The sequence below is a fragment of the Hermetia illucens genome, chromosome 2 (genome assembly GCF_905115235.1).
Source record: "Hermetia illucens chromosome 2, iHerIll2.2.curated.20191125, whole genome shotgun sequence".
NCBI lineage: Eukaryota > Metazoa > Arthropoda > Insecta > Diptera > Stratiomyidae > Hermetia > Hermetia illucens.
Genome location: NC_051850.1, coordinates 104,312,179 through 104,336,987, shown reverse-complemented (window position 1 = coordinate 104,336,987; position 24,809 = coordinate 104,312,179). Strand labels below are relative to the sequence as shown.

Sequence of the window (24,809 nt, the reverse complement as noted above, 5' to 3'; positions counted from 1 at the left end):
GCAACTGCTGCAGAAATGGTGTATGGTCAGCCATTACGCCTCCCAGGTGAATTTTTCGACTTACAGTCCAACAACGAAAAGGTATACACATCTAATTTCGCCAACGAGTTGAAGTTACCGGACATATCATTTCAGTATAAATCGATCGGTTCAAACCTGCTTACGTGATGGCCGACAATATCGGAGAGAATCCGGTCTCAGATCAAGTCAGGAAACCTAATGCCCACTCCCGAGAGAGACATCCGAAAAATTGTTGAAGTTCAAGTTCAACAACCTGAAGTGGCAAACTCAACTAAATGTAATAGATGGGTTAGATTTGCTGGTTGTTACCAGGCAGTCCTTCAATAATTTAACAATAACAAGACCACAGATTCACAGCTAGCGTGACGAGATAGCCATCTTAACCGGCGTAATTTCCTTGCACGCAATCACTAGCAGGGGAGTACTGTGGCGATGCTAATTACTTCCAGACACTTGCCTGGAATTAGAATATCACTTGGGTAGAAAAGAGAGGTAATTAAACCATTTCTACCGAAGTGATCTACTCCCAAAATGTTAGCTAAATGCTAGAGGATTAAGTAAATCAGTCACTCGATAGAAGGGAGAGTTCACTCACAGTTCTCACTTTGAGACCATCACAAAGAGAAGCATGATCGATATTGAATTTAAATAACCAAATCATATACAAAACAAGTCGGAATACCGGAAGCTAGTGCTTTGGGTACAAAAGGTTTTGTGTTCATCATATATGAAAACTTTCTACGCACATTTTTTTATTCGTATATGGCTAAACAGCCAAAATACTCCATATTTTTTCTGACTGCAAGATTTATGTACATACATATTACAGACGTAGATCACCCTAAACAAACTAACATTGTCTATTAAGAATACTCTACTTATACATGCACGTATACAAATTGATTGTGCACATATTTTCGTTTTACTTCGCACACAAAAGCAAACATGTGTACCTATCATCATCATCAACGGCGCAACAACTGGTATCCGGTCTAGGCCTGCCGTAATAAGGAACTCCAGACATCCCGGTTTTGCGCCGAAGTCCACCAATTATCGAATAAAAGCCGTCTGACGTCCTGACCTACGCCATCGCTCCATCTTAGGCAGGGTCTGCCTCGTCTTCTTTTCATACCATAGATATTGCCCTTATAGACTTTCCGGGTGGGATCATCCTCATCTATACAGATTAAGTGACCCGCCCACCGTAACCTATTGAGCCGGATTTTATCCACAACCGGTCATGGTATCGCTCATAGATTTCGTCGTTATCTAGGCTACGGATTCGTTCATCCTCATGTAGGGGGCCAAAAATTCTTCGAAGGATTCTTCTTTCGAACACGGCCAAGAGTTTGGAATTCTATGTACTTATAGAGTACATATATTGAATACCGCTGGTTTAATCTACAAATATACATATCTGTCTGAAATAGGCATAACCCCAAAGCTTCATTAGTATATACATGTAAATGTAAATGTTAAAAAAAACTAACACGAAATGTTCCCCTGCGACCCCCATCACTATGAGTTCACTTTGCTGTGGTATTCACGAATTGATATGTTGACGTCATACACGTTTTAGAACGCACGAAATTCACATAAAATGTAAAAGATTTTCATCAAACCTGACAAAGTTACATAGGCCTTATGTCATGTCTTATGCTTAAGCCAAATTTTGTGCTTCTAGCATTTTATTTGTGCACATTTCAGAACGGAATTTATTTTGAGGCCTAGATTTCGTTTAGATACACCACTGCGTTTTTTTTTAGATTTTTCGGTTGGATAGGTTCTGAGAACGAGACCTGTTACACTTTTTCGGGGTCATAATTTGGGCCCTCACACCCTATGTTTCATCCTATATCAAATACGGGGCTTACTAATTGGGCCCCTTCGTTTGATATCCCACACGACCATATTCTGTGAAAAAAAATTTGCAATTTCACACAAAACTTTAAAACGGCTTTCATTCAACTTATGCTATTACCCTAACCTTGCAATTCCCAAAATATGTATATAGCAAAAATACGCTTTGTATTAGGCTAATCTACTGCCAAGAAGTTAAGCTCCAAACCATTACTGCTGTCGGATATTTTACATTTTAGGCCATACAGGCATCAGAAAAGCGTTCACCCTTTCTTCTTTCAACATAATTTTCCACCCTCTAGATGATGTTCGTCGTTTAAGTTGACCTAAATAAAAGAAGCCAGAACTTGAAGTTCGAAAAATTAACCTAATTATATATTCTCTAATAGTTCGAATTGTAATTCAATCACCCTCGCCGCACAAATTCTGTTAACTTCAGCGTTTAGCTGGCCTCCTGAATTCCAAACTGCTTTACCACAAACGCCTGCGTAGTAAATGTTGGGATATCACCCTCAAGCGTCTCTCACGTCAAAGAATATTAATTGCGAGATTGCAGTTCGATTCTCACAAGCCTCCCACAAAATTAGTCAATTTTCCTTTGAGTAGTCTTCTTTCGACTATTCCAAAAATCCTTTACTTAATGACGAAAAATACTGAATTTTCTTACGATTTCAGATACCTCCGATTTCATAACACCGATATTTAAAGCAGTCGCTATATAGCTTGACCTTCCCCCTTTAAAATATATACCGCTTGCATTTTTTTCTCCTCCTTAATGTTTCCTTTTTACCCATTTTCTATTAATTTACGGTTATTTGATTTTTATATGTCAAATAAAATCAATCTTTTTACTTATAGTTCAGTCGTTAAAGCTTTCAACATCTGAATTTTCTGTCGAGGCCGATTGACATAATATTTGGGGTGGGGGCCGCGCCGATATGCGCCTCCCCACGTGGAGGAGTGTGGCACCTCCCCTCCCGGGTAGCCTTTTTTTTGTTCGAAATAACCACAGAAATTGATTAAATGGTAGATTCTAGGCTATCAATTTTTAGTGAAAATTGTTCGTACAGGTAGTAGTTTTCGAATTATTCATGTCCAAACATGTCGTCTTTTTTATAAAAAAATGAATGTTTTTCAATGATTTTCCGTAAAAGCTCGAAAACCATAGCATGCAGGTGGGGAAACCGAAAGCAGGACGCTTCACGTATGAAAGGTTGTGTGTATTACTTTTCTAAAGACATTTGAGTGTGCATTTGTCTCATTAGTGCGCAGCAAGTAATATATGCATATATTATGTGAAAATATCCACTTTCAAGTGATATTGGCGTTCAAAATCTTGAAAGAAGCGATAACTTTGTCCTATTATAACTTTGTTAATAATAGTGCGATTTCCATCAAACTTGGTAGGATCATGCTCTATATTAAAGCCTACATTGTTGCAAATGGGTGGTACTAGGATGAAATTAAAGGGGCTTTGCAGCCAATTGTTAAAAATTATAGTAATATACTATTATTAACTTTATAATCCCACACACTAGCGTGTCCAGGCCACTGTGTTTTGAGGACCCCACCTCCTCAAAAAAGAAAAAAAAACAGAAACAGACAGTAAAACGATTTTAATATGGTTTTGTTTTACTGAAAAAAATTGAATAAATAACGATGAATTTAGTTAGTATATATTTAGATTAGGAAATTGTTGGGATTTTTCCGCTGCAGAAGGTAGCAGAAAAATGAAATACGTATTCGTGGAAATAAACTAAATTAAAATCATTCACAAAAAGGAAAGTAGAATCAGTGAATTTATCGTTGTGAACAAATTTTCTAATAAAAATATAAAGCTTATCATTAAGCAACACATGAAATTTTTTTTGAATTACATGGATTCATCAAGGAGCCAATATTTCCTAGTTATCAATCAACGCAGGCAGCAGTCATGAAAACTAAGCCATGAACACAAACCTTCGCAAGTCACGGACGCTCCCAAGTGGCATCACGTCACCCTCCGTACGAACATTCGCTGTTGCATTCATTTCCTGGTTTCACAAAAGTCACCGTGAGTCATGTCACGTTACCTAACTAAGCTGCATCTCAACTTGCGCCCGCCTAAGAGTTGATCAATGACTTTTAGATTGCCGGAGATTTCCTACTTATATTCAGCACATTTGATTCAGTCGAAGAAGATCAAGTTTGCAGGTCTCATGCAGTTGGAAAAGGAAGACGCTTGGCTTTGTGAAACAATGCTGCCTTCAAACTAAGCTTAAAGGAGTCCACGAATAACACCCATTCAGTTGCATCATGGTTCAAATTCAAGCTTTTTATCAAATCAATAATACGTCAGCAAAACAAAAATAAAGACCATTTCTCCTCTCCAAAACGGATGCCGATTCCGTTGGCATCTTTTATATTTTTATATTGAATAAGATTCCATTGCCGTAACATTGACCCTAGAAGTTCCACAATGCTATGACAAGCCAAAGTCTCGAATGAGATTATTTAACTTTGATTGGCTCAATTTTCGCGGTTGATCCTTTTGTTCAAAATTAGGGCCATGATACATTGAAGAATTTCTGGGTTCTTCTTTATCCATTTCCACTTTAAAACTTGAAGTGGAATAGAAGTTCGACCGTTACTGCTTAGTAAACTCTTAATCTAAAATACGAGGAATAGCAGATGAGAGATTCGGGTATTGAACTTAATTTTCTCCTCAGGTATAATTTGCTGAATATATGTCAACTGTTCCTCTTCGAAATTTCGGGTTATGTGTACCATAGGTTTATTGCTGTTCTCAATCCCAGCTAATTCACCACTTCTCATAGGTCGCCACGGTCGAAAATTGCTTTAATGTTCGCCTCACGTAGATTTATTCAGAATCATGTTTTTCCGGTCTAACTTCACTTTCTATTCCGGCGATAATCTAGACCCATAACCTAAAGGAAATAAGATTAACAACGAGTATGGGGTTAAAAGCCCGATGCGTAATGATATAAACAGTCGTTTCGGAACACGGTACTTGTTCGTTGGTGGCCCCGATGTCGCGTGTCGACCGAAGCGTCATCTATCGAGCGTTTGCTCGAATTACTTGAGCTTTGGCAGAACAATCTAGAATTTCTAATTTCCAACAGCATTCACCCAGTTCTTTCTCTTACTATTATTTTCACCTCGTTTGATTATCAATGAGCGTGATAGCCCTAAGGCAAACGTAAAAATTCATAACGACCCAAGATTTGTAGCAGCCACTCCGATATGTCAAGGAGTTCTCTGTTTTAAGAACTAAAGGTTTCAAACGAGCGCTACTGAATATCAATCAACGGATGGTACGAACACAATTCAATCAGAATTCAATTGAAGTAATTCTCCATGTGGTTGCTTTACCAAATAAACATTCTGCATCCCAATGGTCATATTTGCAAAGACATCGTCTAACATTTCATATAACTACGAGTAATTGTCCCTTTCCCTAGACATGTAAAATTCCTGAAATGTCCTTCTATTAAATAATAAAATTCCCTTGTTTCTATTTGCAGGTCTTTATCTTTCGTGTTGCTAAAGGCCCATTCATCGAGGATTTCTACCAGTGTGTAACGCACGGTTTCTACACAGCCGAATGGCAGGAACAACTCTACACAACGTTTACGCTTTTCTTCACTTTTATTATCCCTCTGTGTATATTAATAGTAACGTACCTCTCTACATTTAGGACAATATCAGGTAATAATACTCATTAAGTCTCATTAGTCCCGCAGTGGTCATTTAACGCACGCATACACACTCTTTTTGTTTCTTGCAGGAAGCGAAAAGATGTTTCAAAACTCGAAACATGCTGCTTATAACAATAGGGCTCAACTAACGAATAGACAACGCCTGATACATAAGGCGAAAATGAAGTCCTTGCGGATTTCAGTTGTGATAGTCGTAGCATTTCTAATTTGTTGGACGCCGTACAACGTCATGATGATTATTTTTACGTTTTTGAATCCTGATAAAAGAGTAAGTTGTTAATTATTTGAAAATTTTGCTATTTAATTAAAAAATTAAGTGAACTTTTAGATACTAATTCATTTGGGCCTCAAAACGAAACAGAAGCCGAATATACATATTTGGCATCAAATATAGTAAACTGAAATATATGGCAATAATTGATTCAGAAATAGGATTCTGACAATTAATCAACCATGAGGCATACCCGCATCCCTACATACTTTTATTTAAAAACCCCAGTCCCAAATAAGGGCAAAGAATAGGTAGACCATTTTTCATGAAATTTACATTGCCTGGCCAAAATATTTTGTGTAATTAGGAATGGGATACCAAAACTTATTCTTTAAAGATTTATAAGATTACCACACAAAACGTGGCCTATCGGATATCTGTATAGCGTGAAACGAGCCCACAGATTTCTAATGGTTCTAGGTTGACTTTTTTCTGGTCGGAATTCGGTGTCCGCCTGCCTCCAGATCCATTTATTACGGAATGTAAATTCCGTAAGAAAATGTTTTTCCAATTGAGAAAAGGAAGTACTAAAAAGTCATCTCGCCCGACCGAAGTATCTTCCCTGCTTCAGGTACACAATATGGGTTGTATTCCTTCTCAATAAAAAGTTTCCCAATTTGTTTTCCCTGCTGTCATTCCGTGCGCAGAACTTTTCGCATTTGAAAATTGCAAGAAAAAAGTTAACAGAGCTATATTGTGGGCTTACCGTCCTCACAGATAAGAATTTGAAGCCTAAAATAGACAGTGAGCTCTCTGCAGGTATTTCATTCGGAAAATACTACGGAAGGAGTGTTTTTAATGCAACGCCCATAAATAAAAAGTTTTTTTGCGATCCGTCTTCAGGGAGATTCGGATAATAAAGAACCTTCCAGATATATGTGTTACAAGGATTTGTGTACTGGATCGCATTATGAGTCCAAAGTGATTTCTCTGGGCGACAATTTGGTTATGAAAAGTCGCAAACTGTTTGAGATCATTTAATTTTAAAAGTTATAGTGGAGAAAAATATGGAACGTTACGTTTGGGAATTCACCTGGTGAATATCTTTTTGAAGAAAAGCAACATTGTTCATGCTTATTAAATTTGAAAATCATTATCTATCGAAAACTGCAAACTTTAGGGATGAATTGATTTCGAAAATACTCTGGAATTGAACTTCAAATTTGAATTCTGATGTATGTAAGGCGTAGTTGGTTGTGTTCCCTTACTTTCATACATATTACGATAGAAAAGTGAGACATGTCATTAACGTAAATCAATATAAAGGTTTTGTATTTATCTTGAGTGAGAAATTTTCTAACGCTGCACATTTTTTCCACTAGTATTGTATAAGGCTAAATATTCAAAATATTCTTTGATATGTCTACAAACTCCAACTCCAACGTTCATATGAGTGCAATAAATTCACGTGCAATACAAAATTTTGACCTGCTATTACTTTGTTAATAATAGTCATATGGCCTACTTCTAGAATGAATGTATAGTTTTTTTCGGTTAAATTTCTAAAAAACAGGAATATTACAGTAAAATCCCGATAATTCGTATGGTCTAGGGACTGACGATTTGGTACGAAATATCAGGACTACCAACTGTCAGCAGTACAAAATAAAGAAAATTAACTCTGGAGACCGATAAATTTCTTCGAATTAGCCAGAAATACGAATAATCCATGTGGGAATTATCGGGATTCCGCTGAATTGACTTCATTTGACTAAATATCGTAATAGGATGTATTTTGAGCCTTGGTTTTAGCATAGATATGTACATCACTATTTTCATCTTTCAAGTTTTTCGGTTTGATGGGTTCTGAGAACGAGACCTGTTTCACCTTTTGGGCACATTCCACACTTCGCTGCATTTCACCCAATATTAAAAATAAGATTGATTAATCGAACCCTTTCATTTGACACTCCGCATTACCATATTTTGTGAAAACAAAAATGTTGTTCCCCCTAACATATCTGAGAAGCCCACCATTTAATGACGTGAATTCGTTCAAAAAAGGCATAACTTTGTGAATTTTTTTTGCATTGTTCATTGTGGTATGCCAGTTGAAGAATATTGTGTAAAATTTTCATGAATAAATATTAAAAAATAAGTCAAGAGCAGTAATTATTCGGAAGCATCTCGGAAAAAAAAAATAAAATTGGCGTGCCCCTCATAACTCGGTGCTGGGTCACCCGATAGCAAAAATCAACGTTCTTTTCTTAAATAACCGAACGGAGGGTTTTTCGAAATTTCAGTTTTTCACTGTTTGGGAACACTTTGAAGTAAAAATTGCGATTTTTGCGAAAAAAATCCGGCAGAATAAAAAATATTAACAGATTTGAAAAAAAAGCATCGGTGCAGCCATTTTGAAATTATGAGCGGCACCGACCTTGAAAGCGTGAGTTATGAGAAAAAAGCTTTGAAGTTTTGAACACTACAAAATTTGGAATAAAACGTTCATAAGGGAGTTTTCACGGCTTACCTCACCCAGATTCATAAAGGGTGTCGCTATCATCCATGATGTTAGAAGCATCTTTTAGCTACTGTCTACTTACTAAGAGTTCTTTCTTTCTTTCGTCTGTTCTACTCAGTTTATCGCGTCCATTCATGACCGTTTGGTCCAGTTAGTAAGGCAAAGAACCTTAATTGAAGACTGGCTGTCGCATAAGATACAACAACGGTGATAGTGGCTGCATCCAAATGATTTGGTGAGATTTTCCAAATAAGTTGGTTCGAACTATCATCGTCCTTGTGCACAAAGCCTCCACAAATCGACCCAAGATCTTTCCTCAGATGTTCATAGATAGGCTTGATAGCATCCAAAACATCCTGGGCAAAAGCACTATACGTTTATTTGAAGGAAACCAATGCATTTGCAACTGCAGTTTTTGCCATTCGCACCACGAGTGTCCGCTGTGTCATGTTTGGGACGTAAACCGCTGCATCTTCCTTAGTTTTATTCCGATTCGTCTGCAATTGTCACATAATATTCTTGGAAGATTCGCCATACAAGATAAGCCTAATTGATATTTAATATATTTAGTAAATGATTTTCAGCTGAAAACGTTTTAAAGAAATTTTCCAATAGTTTATAGGTAACAAGAATTCTTTCGTCTTATATACGTATTGGACTCTGGTATAGTTCATTTTACTAACATGTTTTAGAATGGAGTAAATCCAAACGAGAAAGGCAAATTTGACGCTATAGCTATACTAATAGTAGTAGAATTCTTATCAAACTTGGTGGTACTTCCCAAATAGCGAACTCCTTTCAGTAGTTGGTGATGTAATGGAAGGATTTGTGATATAAGGTTCCAATATATGTGTCTTCAATTGATAATGAGTGTATAGTAATTGGTATTACTATTATTCTCTTATGTCGCACCGCATCCTTAAAGAACTATTGTGCCCCTTTTACTGGTTAAAGTGTACCCATTAATCATAGTATCTCAAGCGAGCCTATAACCGTTAGGAACTTTAGGCCATTCCCTACATCCAGATCTTTCAACTTTGCATCTGGCATTAAGTGTTCTCCTAGATGCCTCGACCTACTTTGCACAAGTACCGGATACGGTCCCAGAGCATGTATAGAGGTTTCATCAAACTCCGCACAGAACGTGCAGGCAGTGTCTGTAGATATCCCTAGCTTCTCTAGGTGATAGTTTAACCGACAGTGACCAGTAGGAATTCCCACTATGATTAGGAGGTTCACCCCTGACCTGCCCGGTTTTCTCCCCTTTTGGGTTCTGGTTTAGATCTTTTGAGAGTATTTCCTTCATGCGGACTAATTTCTGCTGCATCTCGCTTTGTTAGCTCCGATAAAGATGGCTTAGTTCTATCCTGAGCCTTCTTAAGGACCTCTTCCGGTTTCAGGCCTTCCTTCAAGTAGCGCAGGCACCATTTAGCACCTGTGGCACTGAAACCTGTCAATATTTATCTCAGACGTGCTTTTGCTAGTCCCTGCTTTTTGAGCAGTGGTGTTTGTCGGTTGTTACCCTCGCAGTACAGCAATGTTGACCTTGGATCCACTACTTGGCGTCCCAACTTCTCCCTTCTTGGGTATAATCACCTGGTTCTCAGTATTTCGGAGATATGCCTCCGGTACGGGGTCCCGCTTTATTGGCTGTAGTTATTCTTGTTTTACGGGTACTCATTTGATTCCCACGAGTATGAGGTTTAGGAGGTGCGCCGTGCCATAGCTCCCCGTAGCACGGTAAGGTCTAATTTACTCCCTGAGGCGACCAGGTATCAGTGAGGCTCCGTTCAAATACAGTCAGTTACCCCCGATTGTAAACTATCCAAAGGGCACGATGCGCATGACACCCTGGATTGGGGAAGTGTTTTTCGACTTACCAGCCTAGATCCGTGGCGTTTTGTTAATAGTAGGGTCACCTCGTACAGGGTGTGGCTATCACCACTCACTAACGGTCTTGGTAGACGAGAGGCTTGGCCTCTGAAGAATCACACATCGCCCTAGAAAAGAGACAACTCACCCTCAAAGAGAGATGGGTTGGGCTCAGCGAGCTATCTTCCTTGTCAGTCTATCCTACAGTGCACTGCTTGACCCCTAGTAATTGGTAATTCTCTCTCTGTTACGGACTAAGCGAACTACCTCTGTGGGAAAATAAATTCTAGGAACGATTGTTGTTGGGTGGACCACCGTCTCTAGATCACCTTCGGGTTGCTCCACTTGTTGTCTCTAATCGCATTTAGGCTTTGTCGTGGATATGGCTCAAGGTTGTTGCTAGTTTTTGATAAGAGCATTGATCAACGCTATCCACCTCTAATTGCTCGCTCTGGTTCCGACTTTAGCGTAATTGGATCCTCTTTTGCTAAGGCATTTCCCAAGATCACCAAAAATTGTTCTGCCGTAACGGATCTAAAAATTGAATTTACTTAATTTTTTCATGATAGTGATGATGGTGATAAAAGGAGTGCTCAGCACCCTCACTGGCTTGACTGTCACTGTAGAATTCGATGCATCTGTCCTTCCATCACATGTCAATCACCCATACTGTGGTTCTTCGGATGGCATACACCTCAACTAAAAGATTGTTGTATATTCTCCCAAAACTATGTCCTCTAGCTTCATTCAGTAAGTTAAAATTAATGTTCATGTTTTTTTTAAAGTTGGTATATAAGTTGAGAAAAGAACTAGGTGTTTTTCTTTATCCTGTAAATATTTTTATTTTTTCCCCGCATACAATGATTTCGGAGACCACGTGCCTCCTTCCTCAATGCTAGTATCTAAAAACCACCTAGTTCATTTCTCAACTTCATTCAGTAGCCAAAAAACCAAAAAGGGTTCAATAAGTCCCCTCTGAAAATGTCCCTGCGTATGCGGATAAGCTCCGAGGTGATACCAGCAGTTAAACACACTAACAAGGTAGTATACCACCCCTCCATGACTGTCGCCAAAAAGTTTATTAACTTAGGGTCAATTCAATTTAGATCGATTAGCCAGATGTACGGGACGCTGTCCTAACCCTTGCCGTAATCGACACAGCGACTAAAGTGATTCGTTGTTATGAACTTATTGAGAATTGGTAAGCAAATAATCGGTCTTGCCACGAGGGCTCTGATGACTTGTAGCTCCATAGCAGGAAAAAATGGGGTTGCAGCCCGAAGATACTACTTTGGATATATACTGCACTAGTAAGGCCAATGATTACCTAAGGAGCGGTAATCTGGACAGAAAGAACTGAACTCAGTACACAAGCCAGGGAATTACACAAGCACCAAAGACTGGCTTTTGTATATCAGTGGAGGATATGCCCAACGGCATCCCTGGAGGGATTAACCCCTCTTCATCTGCACATACAGATGCAGAGAAGGAGGGAAATATTCAGGATGGCCGGGAATATCAGTGAGGCGGGAGCTGCCTAAACCGCAGGAAGATTGATATTCTCTCTAGGCGGTATCCCGAATACTGATACCAAGGGATAACATGACAAAGAGGTTTCATCAGGTTACTGATACCAAGAACTAACATGACAACGGGTTTCACTTTGATAAAAAGTTTGAAACACGTGGCTGGGACATACGGGTTCAACCAGCAAATGATTACTTGGTACACTGACGGATGCCTCGCAGCAGAGGGAGCGGATGGCGGGGTCATGGGTCCAAGGAAAATGTACTTCGGGCGAATGGGTAGGTACACTAGCATATTCCCGGCAGAAATATACGTCATAGATAGATGTACCTCCTTTAATCTCCAAAGGAACTACAGGGGGCAGAACATTGCTATTCTCACCGACAGCCAAGCAGTGATTAAAGCACTTAGGTCCAACCAGGTGAAGTCTAAACTGGTATGGGAATGCCTTGAGAAACTGAATACGTTCGGCTCGGTTCGTTTGTAGACCGTGTTGGATTGGAAAGCAACGAGGCAGCGGACGAACTAGCCAACAAGGGAGCAGGGACGCCTTTGCACGGGTCAGAACCCTTTACACGGGTCAGAACCCTTTGAAGAGGGACGGTTGAGGGAACTATATTGGAAGGGCCTACGAGGAATGAAGCAGTCCAGGGTGCTTATTGGGGGATACGAACCCATCCTCACAAAGGATCAATGAGACCTCACCAAAAAGAACCTCCGAATCATAGTGGGAATTCCCACTGGTCATTGTCGGCTAAGCTATCACCTAGGTAAACTAGGGATATCTATGGAGACTGCCTGCAGGTTCTGTGCGGGGTGTGATGAGACCCCTAACACGTCCTGGGACAGTGTCCGGTACTTGTGCAAAGTAGGTCGACGCATCTGGTGTAACACTTAATACCAGTTGACCGATCGGGAAATATGCAATAAACTAAAGTTCCTAACGGTTATAGACTTACGTGGTCCTGCACTGTATACTTTTTAGGGACAGTGAAAAAAGGTGGAAAATCTTCAGGCCGGCTACTTTCTGCCAACCGACCATGTATACTCGTAAATTTCCTTTATACCAGGATCATCCGATCCTAACGGAAACCCTTTAGTTCTTCGAGCGGTTTATTTATCGTTGAACCTCCTCTTCAGTGATATCTAAACAAGTCGGAATACCGGAAGCTCGCGCTTCGGGTATAAAGGTTTTGTGTTCATCTTATCTAAGAAATTTCAACCCACATTTTTCTATTCGTATATAGCTACAACTCCAACATACTCCTTCATATTTTTCCAAACTACGAGACATACGTCCATATTACAGCCGTAGATATTACGCTCACCCTAAACAAACAAACTGCCTACTTCAGAATACTGTACACATATAGGCATGCATATAAATTGATCGTACCCATATTTCCGATTTACTTCTTATATTTATCTGAATTAGGCACTACTCGCAAAGTCCATGTCACATGTCTCGTTGGAATAATTGATATTCACATACAAATGAATAAAAAACTAACATAAAATAAAATCCTTTTCCACCCGATTCATACAAACTTACTTCATTGTGATATTGACGAATTGATATGTGATGATGACGTCATGCAGGTTGTAGAATGCACGAAATTCACAAAAAATTGTAAAGTTTTCCCCACTATAACTTTGCTAATAATAGTTGGATTTTCTTCAAACTCGATCGAATTGTGCACCATGTTCTTCGTTACACCTATGCTAATTTTTGTACTTCTGGAATGAACGTAAGGGGGGTGCCGGGTAAATTTCTAAAATGTGGAAATGTACTATTATTAACTTTATTTGTGCAGATATCGGAACGGGATATATTTTGAGGCCTAGATTTCGTAGATGCACCACTGTGACTTTTTTTCAGATTTTTCGGTTGGATAGGTTCTGAGAACGCGACCTGTTACACTTTTTGGGGGTCATATTTTGAGCCCTCACTCCCCTATGTTTCACCCAATTTCAAATATTGAACCAGTTTCGAAAAGTACTATTTGAGACCTTTCATTTGATACCCCACATGGCTACATTCTGTGAAAAAAAATGTTGCAGCCTCCTTTCACATTTATGGGGAGCCCCCCCCTTAAACATAACACAAAATGGCGCTGCATGTAAAGGGAACGGCAGATCACATACTCTTATCAATTTTCGTGAGAATCGGTCCAACAGTTTCCGAATAAATCGGCTGTGACAGGCAGACAGGCAGACAGACAGACAGACAGACGGACAGACAGACCGACAGACAGACAGACAGACCGACAGACAGACATCGAATCGATTCTAATAAGCTTTTGTTTCACACAAAACCTTAAAAAATCATGTCCTGCATAGTTGTATGGCGGGTGACGGTGCAGTGCAGTAATCCCTGACAGAAAGTTTCTGTTTTAGTGTGTGCAGGATCCCTACCACAGGTGTCTTACTGGGGATGGCATAGTTCTGCTAAACCCCTTGCACTTTATTCTTCACCCGTCTGCTGGCATTGTCAGAGCTGATTTGAGTCAACCTAACAATGTACTGCTTTACTGAGTCGCGCACATATTCCAGACGAATTTTCCATGGTGGGCCTCTTTGATCAATACATCAAATACATCAAACATCAAACCAATAACGGGAAAGCGAATCTTCTGACCGTGTAATATAGCAGCCGCAACTGCACCACAATACACATGTGATAATAATTGCAGCAGTCACATATCAGTACACAGTCGAGATTCAATCTCATCATTGATTTATAGATAGAATTCTCGAAGTTGCTGGAAATTCAGAGAGCCAGTAAACACCTGGCCTATGCAAAAGATCTATTTCCGAGAATTCCATACACGCTCTTTAGAATTCGTCCCAAACCACAGAAGGAGAGTGCTTCGGCGAGTACTGAAACTGTTGCCTTCAGTACGCTGTGGTGTTCTTGATGCCGTCCCCTCTGCCCACGTCGACATCCACATCCCTGATGACGACCGGAATACTGTCGGTACGAGCAATAAAGCGGTGCTGGTCTGCAGCCGGCTGCACACACGCGGCATATATTGCAGTGAATGCTCGACGAATCTTTGCTAGAACAGGGGGCGGTAAGATATTATACCCTCCCCTGCCATTATTTCGTACTAGAAGTGGATGATGAAGAGCTTCATTTCCTCAGTTCACTTCATCCGCTACCTACGCGAGCCTGCTGAAGTTGTCGTAACAGATTGTGCTCCTCGTCATCATCACACCTAAACGTCGAACCGCCCCACGATTAGCATTTTCGACGCCGTGCTGTCCATTACGGGATTCCGACCCAGTCACCAAGTCAAACGACTCCCACTAGTTATCCGCGCCGTTTTTCGATTTGCTTTTAACACCTAACTGCCAGTGTGCGGATAGCCTCCTCCATAAGTAATCGGCAAGACTACAAAACTTTTGCACTTTCCCCAGTTTCTCCTTGAGACGCTGTAGTGGCGTACAGTCATTCAGACTGAAGCTAGAGTGGAGTATATTTTTGTCTTATGTAAATTTAAATCCTTATTGCTTCCCGTTTTTGTGTAACTAGCTGGACACGGCAAACGTTGTCCTGCTAAGTATATTTGCAAAAACTGTGGATGTTCTTCGCGTACTGGAATGAGTAAACAAATCAGATACACTTCGTATTCACGTACTCGAGAATGACGTTCAGAACCAAGTCTGCAATAGGACTCATCTGCCACCCAACTTACCGGAGATTATCAGAACCGGGATGACTGTCTGACGCACATGCTCCTAAAAAATTCTTGAGGGATGTCTTCCCGGCCCGATTCTATGTGGTTAGCAGCTACCCCCTTCATCAGTACAAAGTACTGATACTGTGCTCCCGAAATATATATATACACTTTAAAATAAAATGAAAAGACTTAACTACAGATAGAAGACAATATCTAACCTCTTAGAAATGAGCTGAAAGTTGATCTAGCGGGTCAGTCAGTGGTGGCAAATCGACTTTGCCAGGGGTACAATACATGCCACACATTTCTTCCTCAAACTTTAAAGCGCGACGCGAACATTTCGACGCATTTGGTGTTGATTTTGCTTCCTATATACACTTTATATGGAGAAATCCTATGTTGACATAAAAAATCATAACTCACGAACGCGTACACCGATTTCACGCAAACTTCACATAAACTATTTCCTATAGTTTAGGAACATGTTATTAATTGTAATTGTAATTTTGGTGATAATCGATTCGCCCATTCTATTTTAGTTATAAAATTACAACGCACTTGCAGCAATATTTTATATATTATATATAAATTAATCATATGTATTATTTTCATTATTGTTTAAGGCTTAAATACGTATTGGTACTGCTTTGGCTGGAAGGTATTGTGGTATTTTACTGGACTATCTTTACCTTTATTCCCTCCTCGACTACACTGATAACATCCACTTAGCCTTTCATCAGGTCACGGACCTTGACTATGGCTCTGGAGGTGAGCACAGTTGGATTGAAGATAACCACCAACAAAGCCAAGGTTTTCAGTCTGATTAGTCATCGCACTCTTCCTATTTCCTTTGATTGGTAGAACTTCGTAAGCATCGAGTCATTTGTATATCTAAGAAGTGTTGTTATGGTGTTATGCCACATTAACAGCGCGAAGTTTGTTTTCGCCATTTTGGCCAATAGTCAAAGTCAGGATGCTCGGTGGTTTTATTCTACAAGGGAGTAATACAGAAAAAGTGACCACCACTGCTACTCAAATGCTCCAAGCATTGAGTACGGGCGACTCTTCAACGGCCCGTTATGCTATGCAATGGAACCCACTCTCTCAGAATGGCCGGCGTGTGGATCGCCCTAGAATTACACGAAATAGAATAGTGCAATAGGAGTGCAAGCTTGTCGGAGAATCGTGGAAGCAGTTGAAGCAAATTGCTTAGTACCACATCAAAGTAGAACAATTGTGCAATCATATGTGCCAACAACCAACTTCCTGCTTCCAATTTGTTTAAAGTTTTCTGAATCATTCCTAATTCAGGAAGTCCAAATTGCGCCTGTGTATATACTCGAATGATAGTGATGTCGATATCATTTGAAAGGCCCAATTTACCAAGGCTTTCTCTTCAAATTTCCAATTGGATATGACACTAATTAAATTGTTCAATTTGTCTCCTGATGGTGCTTGTTACGCTCGAAGGATCAAACTTAGAAATTCTATTCCTGCATATGACTCTTTTTGATTGAGCAATGCTAATTAATCCAACGTCAATTTATTTCCCAGTAACGACGACGAGGGTGGTTTCATATCCCCACGCTGGAGAGAAAGTTTTCATTCCAGATTCCCGTTGGTTGAACGCGCCTGATCCTAGCACGATACTTTCATGCAATTGAGGGCATACATTCATTGCTCATTGGATCGTAGATGGCAGTAAAACAAATTTGAGTTTGGATTAATTACTACCCCGTCCGAATAATGTGCAACCGCTACCACTTTGATGCGAATGGATTGGAGCCAACATACCCAGTCCAAATAAATCAACGGAATCTCTTTGAGATTCCGTATCCTGATGCGGATACTTTGATAGTCTACATTTTGTTTGTGTAGCCACTCAATAACATTGGGAATCGATTAATGAATCAATTATTGAGACTTGAGCTTGGGCCCCCAATCTGATAATGTGCTGTTTATCGGCATTAGATGAAAATCCGCAAGTCGTTATTTTTCTACGTGTCTACAAAAAATAACGAAATCGCTCGCATTTCAGCTCTTGTTTTTGGAACATTCTAGTCAGTAAATTTGGTGATGAATTTATCAAAGTCAATCTAAAGCGGAACGAGTCAGGAAACCGCAAGTTAGCTGCTTGAGTTACGAAAGGTTTTATATTTCCCAATGTCAGGAATGATAACAATTTCGTGCATTTATAGTGAAAAATTCAATTGCGTTATATTTTTCCACTAAATTTCCAATACTGTGCTTCCTATAATCCCTGTTTTACCGCAAAATTTCACGGGTGTAGGATGGGCTTAAGGGAGGTTCGCAGTGAACTTTCAGAATATAAAAATATTCTAATTTAATTCGACCAGATATTGAAACGGAGAGTATTTTTAGGCATAGGTAGCGTGTGCACGGACAATCACGATTTTTAGGCTGGGTACTTTCTGAGAACGAGTCCTTGAAGTAATTGTCACTTTTCGAACTCCCGCATTCCTCTCCGTTGCAACTAATGTCAAAACCGCTTCGAAAAGTACTTATCGAGACACTTCATTTGATACCCCATATGACTACGTTCGGTGAAAAAGAAAATTTGTACCCGGCTTTTTCATGCATGGGAACCCTTAAATTATACGTAGAACGATATAACTCACTGTATGCGTGGGCGTTTACAGTTTCCATCCTACCACCAAATTTGGTGTCAATCTGTACAGTCGCTTGTGAGAAAACTGCGTGTGACAAACAGACAGACAGACAGTGAACTGATTTTAATAAGGTTTTGTTTCAACAAAACCTTAAAAAGAGCTAGGAAAAAGTAGATTCTTTATAGATGGATTCTTTATAGATATTTCACTCGAATCTGAGGGATCTAGTTCCTAAGATCACATATTCCAAAGTTGTCAAAAATGAATTAAAAGTGGTACTGGATAGTACATTTCAAGCCGGATCGAATGGTATAAAAAATTTTAGGGTGAAATTAGTCTTCAAAGTTCCTGATAAAAGGCGTTTTGGGGACATGTGACCTTTGGCACTAGATCCCTCAATCTCGCGTTAATTGAGACGCCAGAATTTGATTTGCTTGGTTTAAGATGTAGTAAATTCGCGGGAAATTGATATGTTTGAACTGCTATAACTTTGATACTAATAGCCGGATTTCCACGAAGCTAGGCAGTGATTCGATTTTAATAAAGTGTTGTTTTACGCAAAACTTTAAAAAGGGCAAGAAAAAGTTACCATGGGAAGTCTGGACGGCGGGCCCATATATACTACGCTCAAAGAATAGGTAGAATGGAAATCCAATTTCAATAAAAATCTGACCTTGCTTTGGTCTGTCGTTATAGGCATTGGGGTAGTACCCTCCCTCCTCCTCATCGGGTTAGGATTTCAATATTTACTTCTTTTCGGAAAATTCGAATGAAAAAGTTGTACATAGGCAAACAACTAATAAAATTTCAAACTTTATTGGTAGCGAAACGATATCTACGCCTCGTATAACGACGGACTTTTCTGTCATTAAAAGAACAGTAGTTGGTTTATGGAATGTACGGAAAGTCCTCGACAACGATATCGAGGGTCGCAAGAATATTCGTTTTCTGTCGATTTAGCAAAAATTTAAGCGATTCCAGGTCTGATATTCTGGGTGATTTAAATGATAAATGCTCTTCTTCTTCTTGCAAGTTCGATATCAGATTGATTTTAACGGCGTGGCAAGACTTGAATTTTCATCAGTGCAGTGGAGACCTGTACAAAAGTAAAAGTTTATAATACACAACAACTTGATTCTGCGAAGTTGTCTTAGAAAAGGAAACAACTTGAATTTAAATTTTGTATTAATATTTATAATTGTAGATTTGGAGGTAGGAAAGACGTATTCAGCGAGCATCTATAGTACTCATGGCGATGTTGCAATATGATTGTTTTCGGTTTTCATATAATGGAATTCACAACGGACTTCATATTGATATTTTCAATGTATTATAGTTAAACAAATCGAGATACTGGAATCTGGGTGCTTCGGGTATAAAAGTTTTGTATTCGCCCTCGCTGATCTACCTTTCACGCAATATCAGAAATAGATTCGAGAAGTACTAATAGAGCCCCTTCATTTGACACCCCACATAACCATATTCTGTGAAACAAATGTACACCCCCTTTGCATGTATGGTGAGCCGCCGACAAGTGGCGGACTAGACCGGCCCCCTACCATAAGACCTAGGGACACTCGGATCGGTCGCGGAGTCCGTAACGAGAAGGACCCAGACCTCAAAAGAGTCAAAGTAAGGATAGCCAGTCTTGAAGGCAGAAATAGCGAGCTGGCGAAGACACTTGAAGATCTTAAAAATGAAAAGCCATCATTGATAAAGAAAAATGGAAAGCTTACGGAGCAGCTAATGGCTGGAAAGCGGGCCCGCCCTCTCCAAAGGTAGCCAGGAAAAAAGTGAAACTTTCTTCGAATACTTCTGCAGCGATGGGGGAGCCAGGCTGCCTTGAGGGCGAACAAGTTTCCGGCAGCGAATCTGTCCGTATAGAGGACATTGAAAAGTCCAAGTCCAAGGCAGTGTCAACGGTGGCAGTGGAAATGTCCCAGAAGAGGGTGCTAACCAGGCTGGTTGTAGTACTGAAGAGGGAAAACTAGGTGAGTTTTTGCTCTATGTTTCAAAAAAATTAAAAAAGAAAAACAAAATTGAAGAAAAAATATCAACTAATGTAAAAAATGACTCAAGTAGGATTGAAAATTTAAAAAATGGTCGACTGAGGCCGCATGTAGCCCCCGAAATAGAGAAAAGGGGAAAAGGTTGCCCCCATTAATGTGTATGAATTAGGTGGTAGAGGGTAGGGTAGGGTAGGTATCAGTGGCCGCTCCGAGGAGCCCAATTAGCGCTTTGGTGCGCCGTTTTGATGCCACAAACTCCTAAGACCGTGACTGTTGTTATAGGAACAGGGGTGGTAGAGATTTAGCCACTCTAATTAATGGGAGCGCGAGACTCTCGAATTTTATTATCAAAAAGACGGGGACCGAGAGGGTCCAAGTCAAATGTAAAGAATAGCAGATTACAAGAAAGCACGTAATGTCATCGAGCGAGTAAAGGCTCCTCCTTTCACCTACACTCAAAAGGAAGAGAAGGTGCAAACCTTCCTTTTGAAAGGTTCATATGCGGAGGAAGAGCCCGATGAGTTGCTCAAAATGCTCCGGGAGACCAAAACTGAGATCAAGTTCCTCTCAGTGTCACGCTTTAGTACGAGGAGATCCGTTTTGGAAGAACGAATCCCGCCGCACTTCCTTGTGCAGATACGCCCGGACAGTCGGAGAAGCGATCTGATTGGCATCAGGTCGCAGCCGAATGTTCGCTGACTGAAGCAGAAAGCAAAGAGAAAACCTTCTGTGTCAACTGCGGAAGCGGAGGGCATCCGGCTTCGTACCGTCGATGTCCTGCATAGCGCAATGTTATGGTCACGAGGCAAAGATGTCAGCGGCGTTGAATGGTACCGTCCCTTCGGCACCAATCGTTTCGGGGATCAAGTTTGCAGAAGTAGTCCGATAAGGGGGAGCTAAGGAGCCCCAACAAGATGCAAGTGGCGGGATGAACACCATTCTCAATAAAATATTAACCATGTGCGAAAATATGCAGCATACGCTACTCGTACACAATACAAAAATAGACATTAGAACCGAATATTTACACAAACAGCATGCTCGCTGCTGGGTCTGCAGTCAAAGCGGTACCACTGGATGGTCTTCGGATCATCGCGATTAACCTTAATTTCGCTGCCAAGCAACAACCTGACATAGTTTTGATTTCAGAAACCCATCCCAGTCCGAGGCATTCCATAATATTAATGGATTTTGAATTCGTGAGGAACGATAGACGAAATTGTAATGGGGGAAGTGGTACCGGAAAACTTGTGGGTCGCCGTTATCGTTTCAGGTATATTAATAGGCCTGAATTTGAAACCTTTGAATGTATGGAAGTCTCTTGTATTCTGCTTTAACTGCCTAGAGGAGTTTATGCAGTGGGAAACAATCGAGCCAAGTTCAAGGAGGAATTCCAACTACAGGCTCTTCCTTACGATAGCGACCATAAGTTTGATGGATGAAGAATTTGTCTTCTGCCGATGGGCTGAACTTTAAACAAACAGATTGGAAGAAATTCCAAGCGAGCTTTATTCGGGGATATCGAAAGGAATGCCCACTTCTTGATGGGGAAAACGATAGTACAATTGCGCCAGGTGGCAGGAACTTAAGCAACCGAGAAATACTTCAGTATCTTCTCAAGCTGGAGAACTAGACGCTGGATACAATTGAACAAGTCGTCCCTAAGATTAAACCTCGCAATAATATAGAAGAACATGAAACTGCAACCATGAAACGACTGAAAAAAGTGAAAAGCCTTCTGCTCACTCGCATCAACAAAATCTATCGGAGATATGGGGACTATCATCATCCCATATTGGTTAAGTTCAAATCACTTCTTAAGATCACGCGGGATCTTCTCCGTCAATATTACATAAATGAAGTGAACTTCCAATGGCGGGAGAAGTTAAAGGGTATTTCGCCAAGCGATTCAGATTCCATGTTTACAAAGATAAATATGTTATTCCGGAAGAAGTCACGAGTAACTGCCGAGAATTAAAGTCGGTGGTAGGGAGATATAGCCCCTTATTGAGTCAGGTATGTATGTATGTATGTATGTGTATGTATGTGTGGAGTTAATTTCCATATTTAGAAGGGTAAACAATAAGACATCATCCGGTATGGATGGCATTTCCATCTTACTCTAGCTTCCGAGCATATCTCTTTCGCTAGTTGCCTTCTTCCCCCTTCTGTCCGTTGTTGGGATTTCCGTGAAGTTGGACGTCAGGAAATGAATTTTGAGAAGCAGATTAACCGTCTTCTCTTCATTTTAGGTAAATGCCCCATCTTCTTTCTTCAGACAGACAGAGGATATTGCCTTGTATTTGGCTATAGCTTTATACAGCATTGATGCTTCTACCGTTCGTTGTATCCCTTCACAGAATTCCCCCAAGCTGCTTCGTGTTGCTTCCCTGGTCGCATTATTACACACACAGTCAATGCTCCTTTGTACTTCTGCTAGCCCCCGGTTTGTTCTCTTCTTTCTAAGATTTTCCACGCCTCCTTTCTCATTCTGGCTAGGTTCCTGTTCCACAAGGGTATATCCCTTGATGACTTCACTATATTAGCAGGGTAGCTAACCTCATACGCGTCAATGACGACTTTGTTGATATCTTTCACCACTATTTCTAGCTTTATTTTTCTCCTGATGTCTCGATTATCTATGGATGAACCGTTGCCTAAATGTCGAATTTGATCAATATGTGAACCGATATAAAAGGTTCATTCGACACCCTCCAATTCTTAACCAAGCCCCTTATCAGAGTGTTCCCTAGATATATGTCCAGTACCTGTTGCCTGCTGCTGGTAACGAATGTTATGTTTTTACCACGGCCTTAGAAGCCTTAGAAGCTTCCCCAACTCAATCACTATGGCTTTGGGAAGGTAGATCGTCTCTCTGGTTTCAGGCATTCCTTTGAATAGCGCAGATACCATTTATTACTTGCACCACCTCAGACGTACCTTTGTTTGGCCTTGCTTTACAAGTGGGCAGCTTTGTTGGTTGCGGTCCTCGCAGTAAGCCAAGGTTGACCTTAGAAGCACTGCTTGACTTCGCAATTTCTGCATTCATATGAATCTCATTAGAATGGAGGGCAAGAGATCCGCCTTGAACCACCCACTGAAGGTCTTGGTAGACTAGAGACTTGGCTTCCGGAGAGCCCCATATCAACCATAGAAAAAGATAGATGTACTCCCAGAAGGTTGTATTCCGCATGAGTCTATTCTGCAGCCGACTGCTTGACTCTTATTACTTCATTAGCCAATGTTGGAAGCTTCGATGTCAATGCCTTTATACATATATATATAATATTATATTAACTATACCCAAGTTTGGCAGTATTTGCTCATGTGCCAAGTTTTTCATCATTCGACTAAAATAGAAAACGTTAGTGTTGAAATTGAAAGTACTCTTCCAGAAAGCATACCTGTTCTTCTAGTTTTTTACCCAACCGTTAACTAAAAAAGCAAAAATTCGTAGGATACAATTTAAAATCCTTTAAAAGCGTCAAGTTGGGGTTTTATTTTTGCTGTGTCCATTGAGAACCATGCCAAAATATTCCCTCTTATCAGTGAAAAAGGACCAACCAACAACCAACCAGCCAAAACTCTCAAGCATTTTGATGAGCTCAACAAGGTTTTCAAAGTGAAGTATATACCATACTTCACCTAAAAATCAATTTTGGCAAAGTCTAGAGCATTGATGATGTGTAGTGATTATTAATAAAAATAATTTAAAATTGAAATTAAATTAACTTTTATCAAGAATATAAAAAGATATTTATATTACTTAATTAATAATACATAATTTAAAACTTAATCGAAACTAATTTACTTTTGAGTTATTATCTAAGTTACTTTTCCTTAAAAAGTTTTGAGAAAACATTCGTTTTTTTTGGCTTGGCGGGAATGAGCGGTGAGCCGCCGGCGGGTGGAGGACCAGACCGGCCCCCCACCATAAGGTCTAGGGGCACTCGGATCGGTCGTGGAGTCCGCAACGAGGAGGATCCAGACTTGAAAATAGCCAAAGTGAGGATAGCCAATCTTGAAAGGAGAAATGGCGAGCTGGCGAAGACGCTCGAAGATTTTAAAAAGCAAATGACAACATTGATAAAAAAAAATGAAAAGCTGACAGAGCAGCTAATGGCTGGGGAGGCGGGCCCGCCGCCTCCAAAGGTAGCCAGAAAAAAGGTTAAGCTATCTTCGACTATTTTTGCAATCATGGAAGAACCGGGCTGCCTTGAGGGCGAACAAGTTCTCGACGGCGAATCTGTCCGTATGGAGGACATAGAAAGCAGTAAAGCAGACGATACGAGAGTCGGCGACAACGGTGGCGAGGGAAATGTCCCAGAAGAGGATGCTAACCAGGCAAGTTGCAATAGTGAAGATGGAAAATTGGGTGAGTTTTTGGTCTGTTTCCAAAAAATTAAAGAAAAAAAACAAAACTCAAGAAAAAATGTTAAATAATGTTAAAAATAATGCAAGTACCAGTGAAAATTTAAAAAATAATGCAAGTACGAGTGAAAATTTAAAAAATGGTCCGACTGGGGATACAATTAGCACCCGAAATAAAGAAAAGGGGGAAAGGGTGCCCCCCATTAATGTTTATAAATTAGGTGGTAGAGATTTAGCCACTCTACTTAATAGGAGCGCGGGGCTCTCAAATTTTGTTATTAAAAAGACGGGGGCCGAGAGAGCCCAAGTCAAATGCAATAAAATTGCAGATTATAAAAAAGCACGGGAGATCCTCGAGCGAGTGAAGGCTCCTCACTTCACCTAC

At 40.2% G+C, this 24,809-nt stretch overlaps 1 protein-coding gene across 2 annotated transcripts in view; it reads left to right on the top strand.

Annotated features, from left to right (window-relative positions):
• The window catches only part of LOC119648949 (gonadotropin-releasing hormone receptor), a 572,447-nt gene that overhangs the window by 489,932 nt on the left and 57,706 nt on the right, over positions 1-24,809 (top strand). For both annotated transcript variants that reach the window (XM_038050866.1, XM_038050864.1), the window contains exons 3-4: positions 5,406-5,589; positions 5,669-5,868. In XM_038050866.1, the coding sequence (XP_037906794.1) occupies positions 5,406-5,589; positions 5,669-5,868 (384 nt within the window). The remainder of the gene's footprint in view (positions 1-5,405; positions 5,590-5,668; positions 5,869-24,809) is intronic.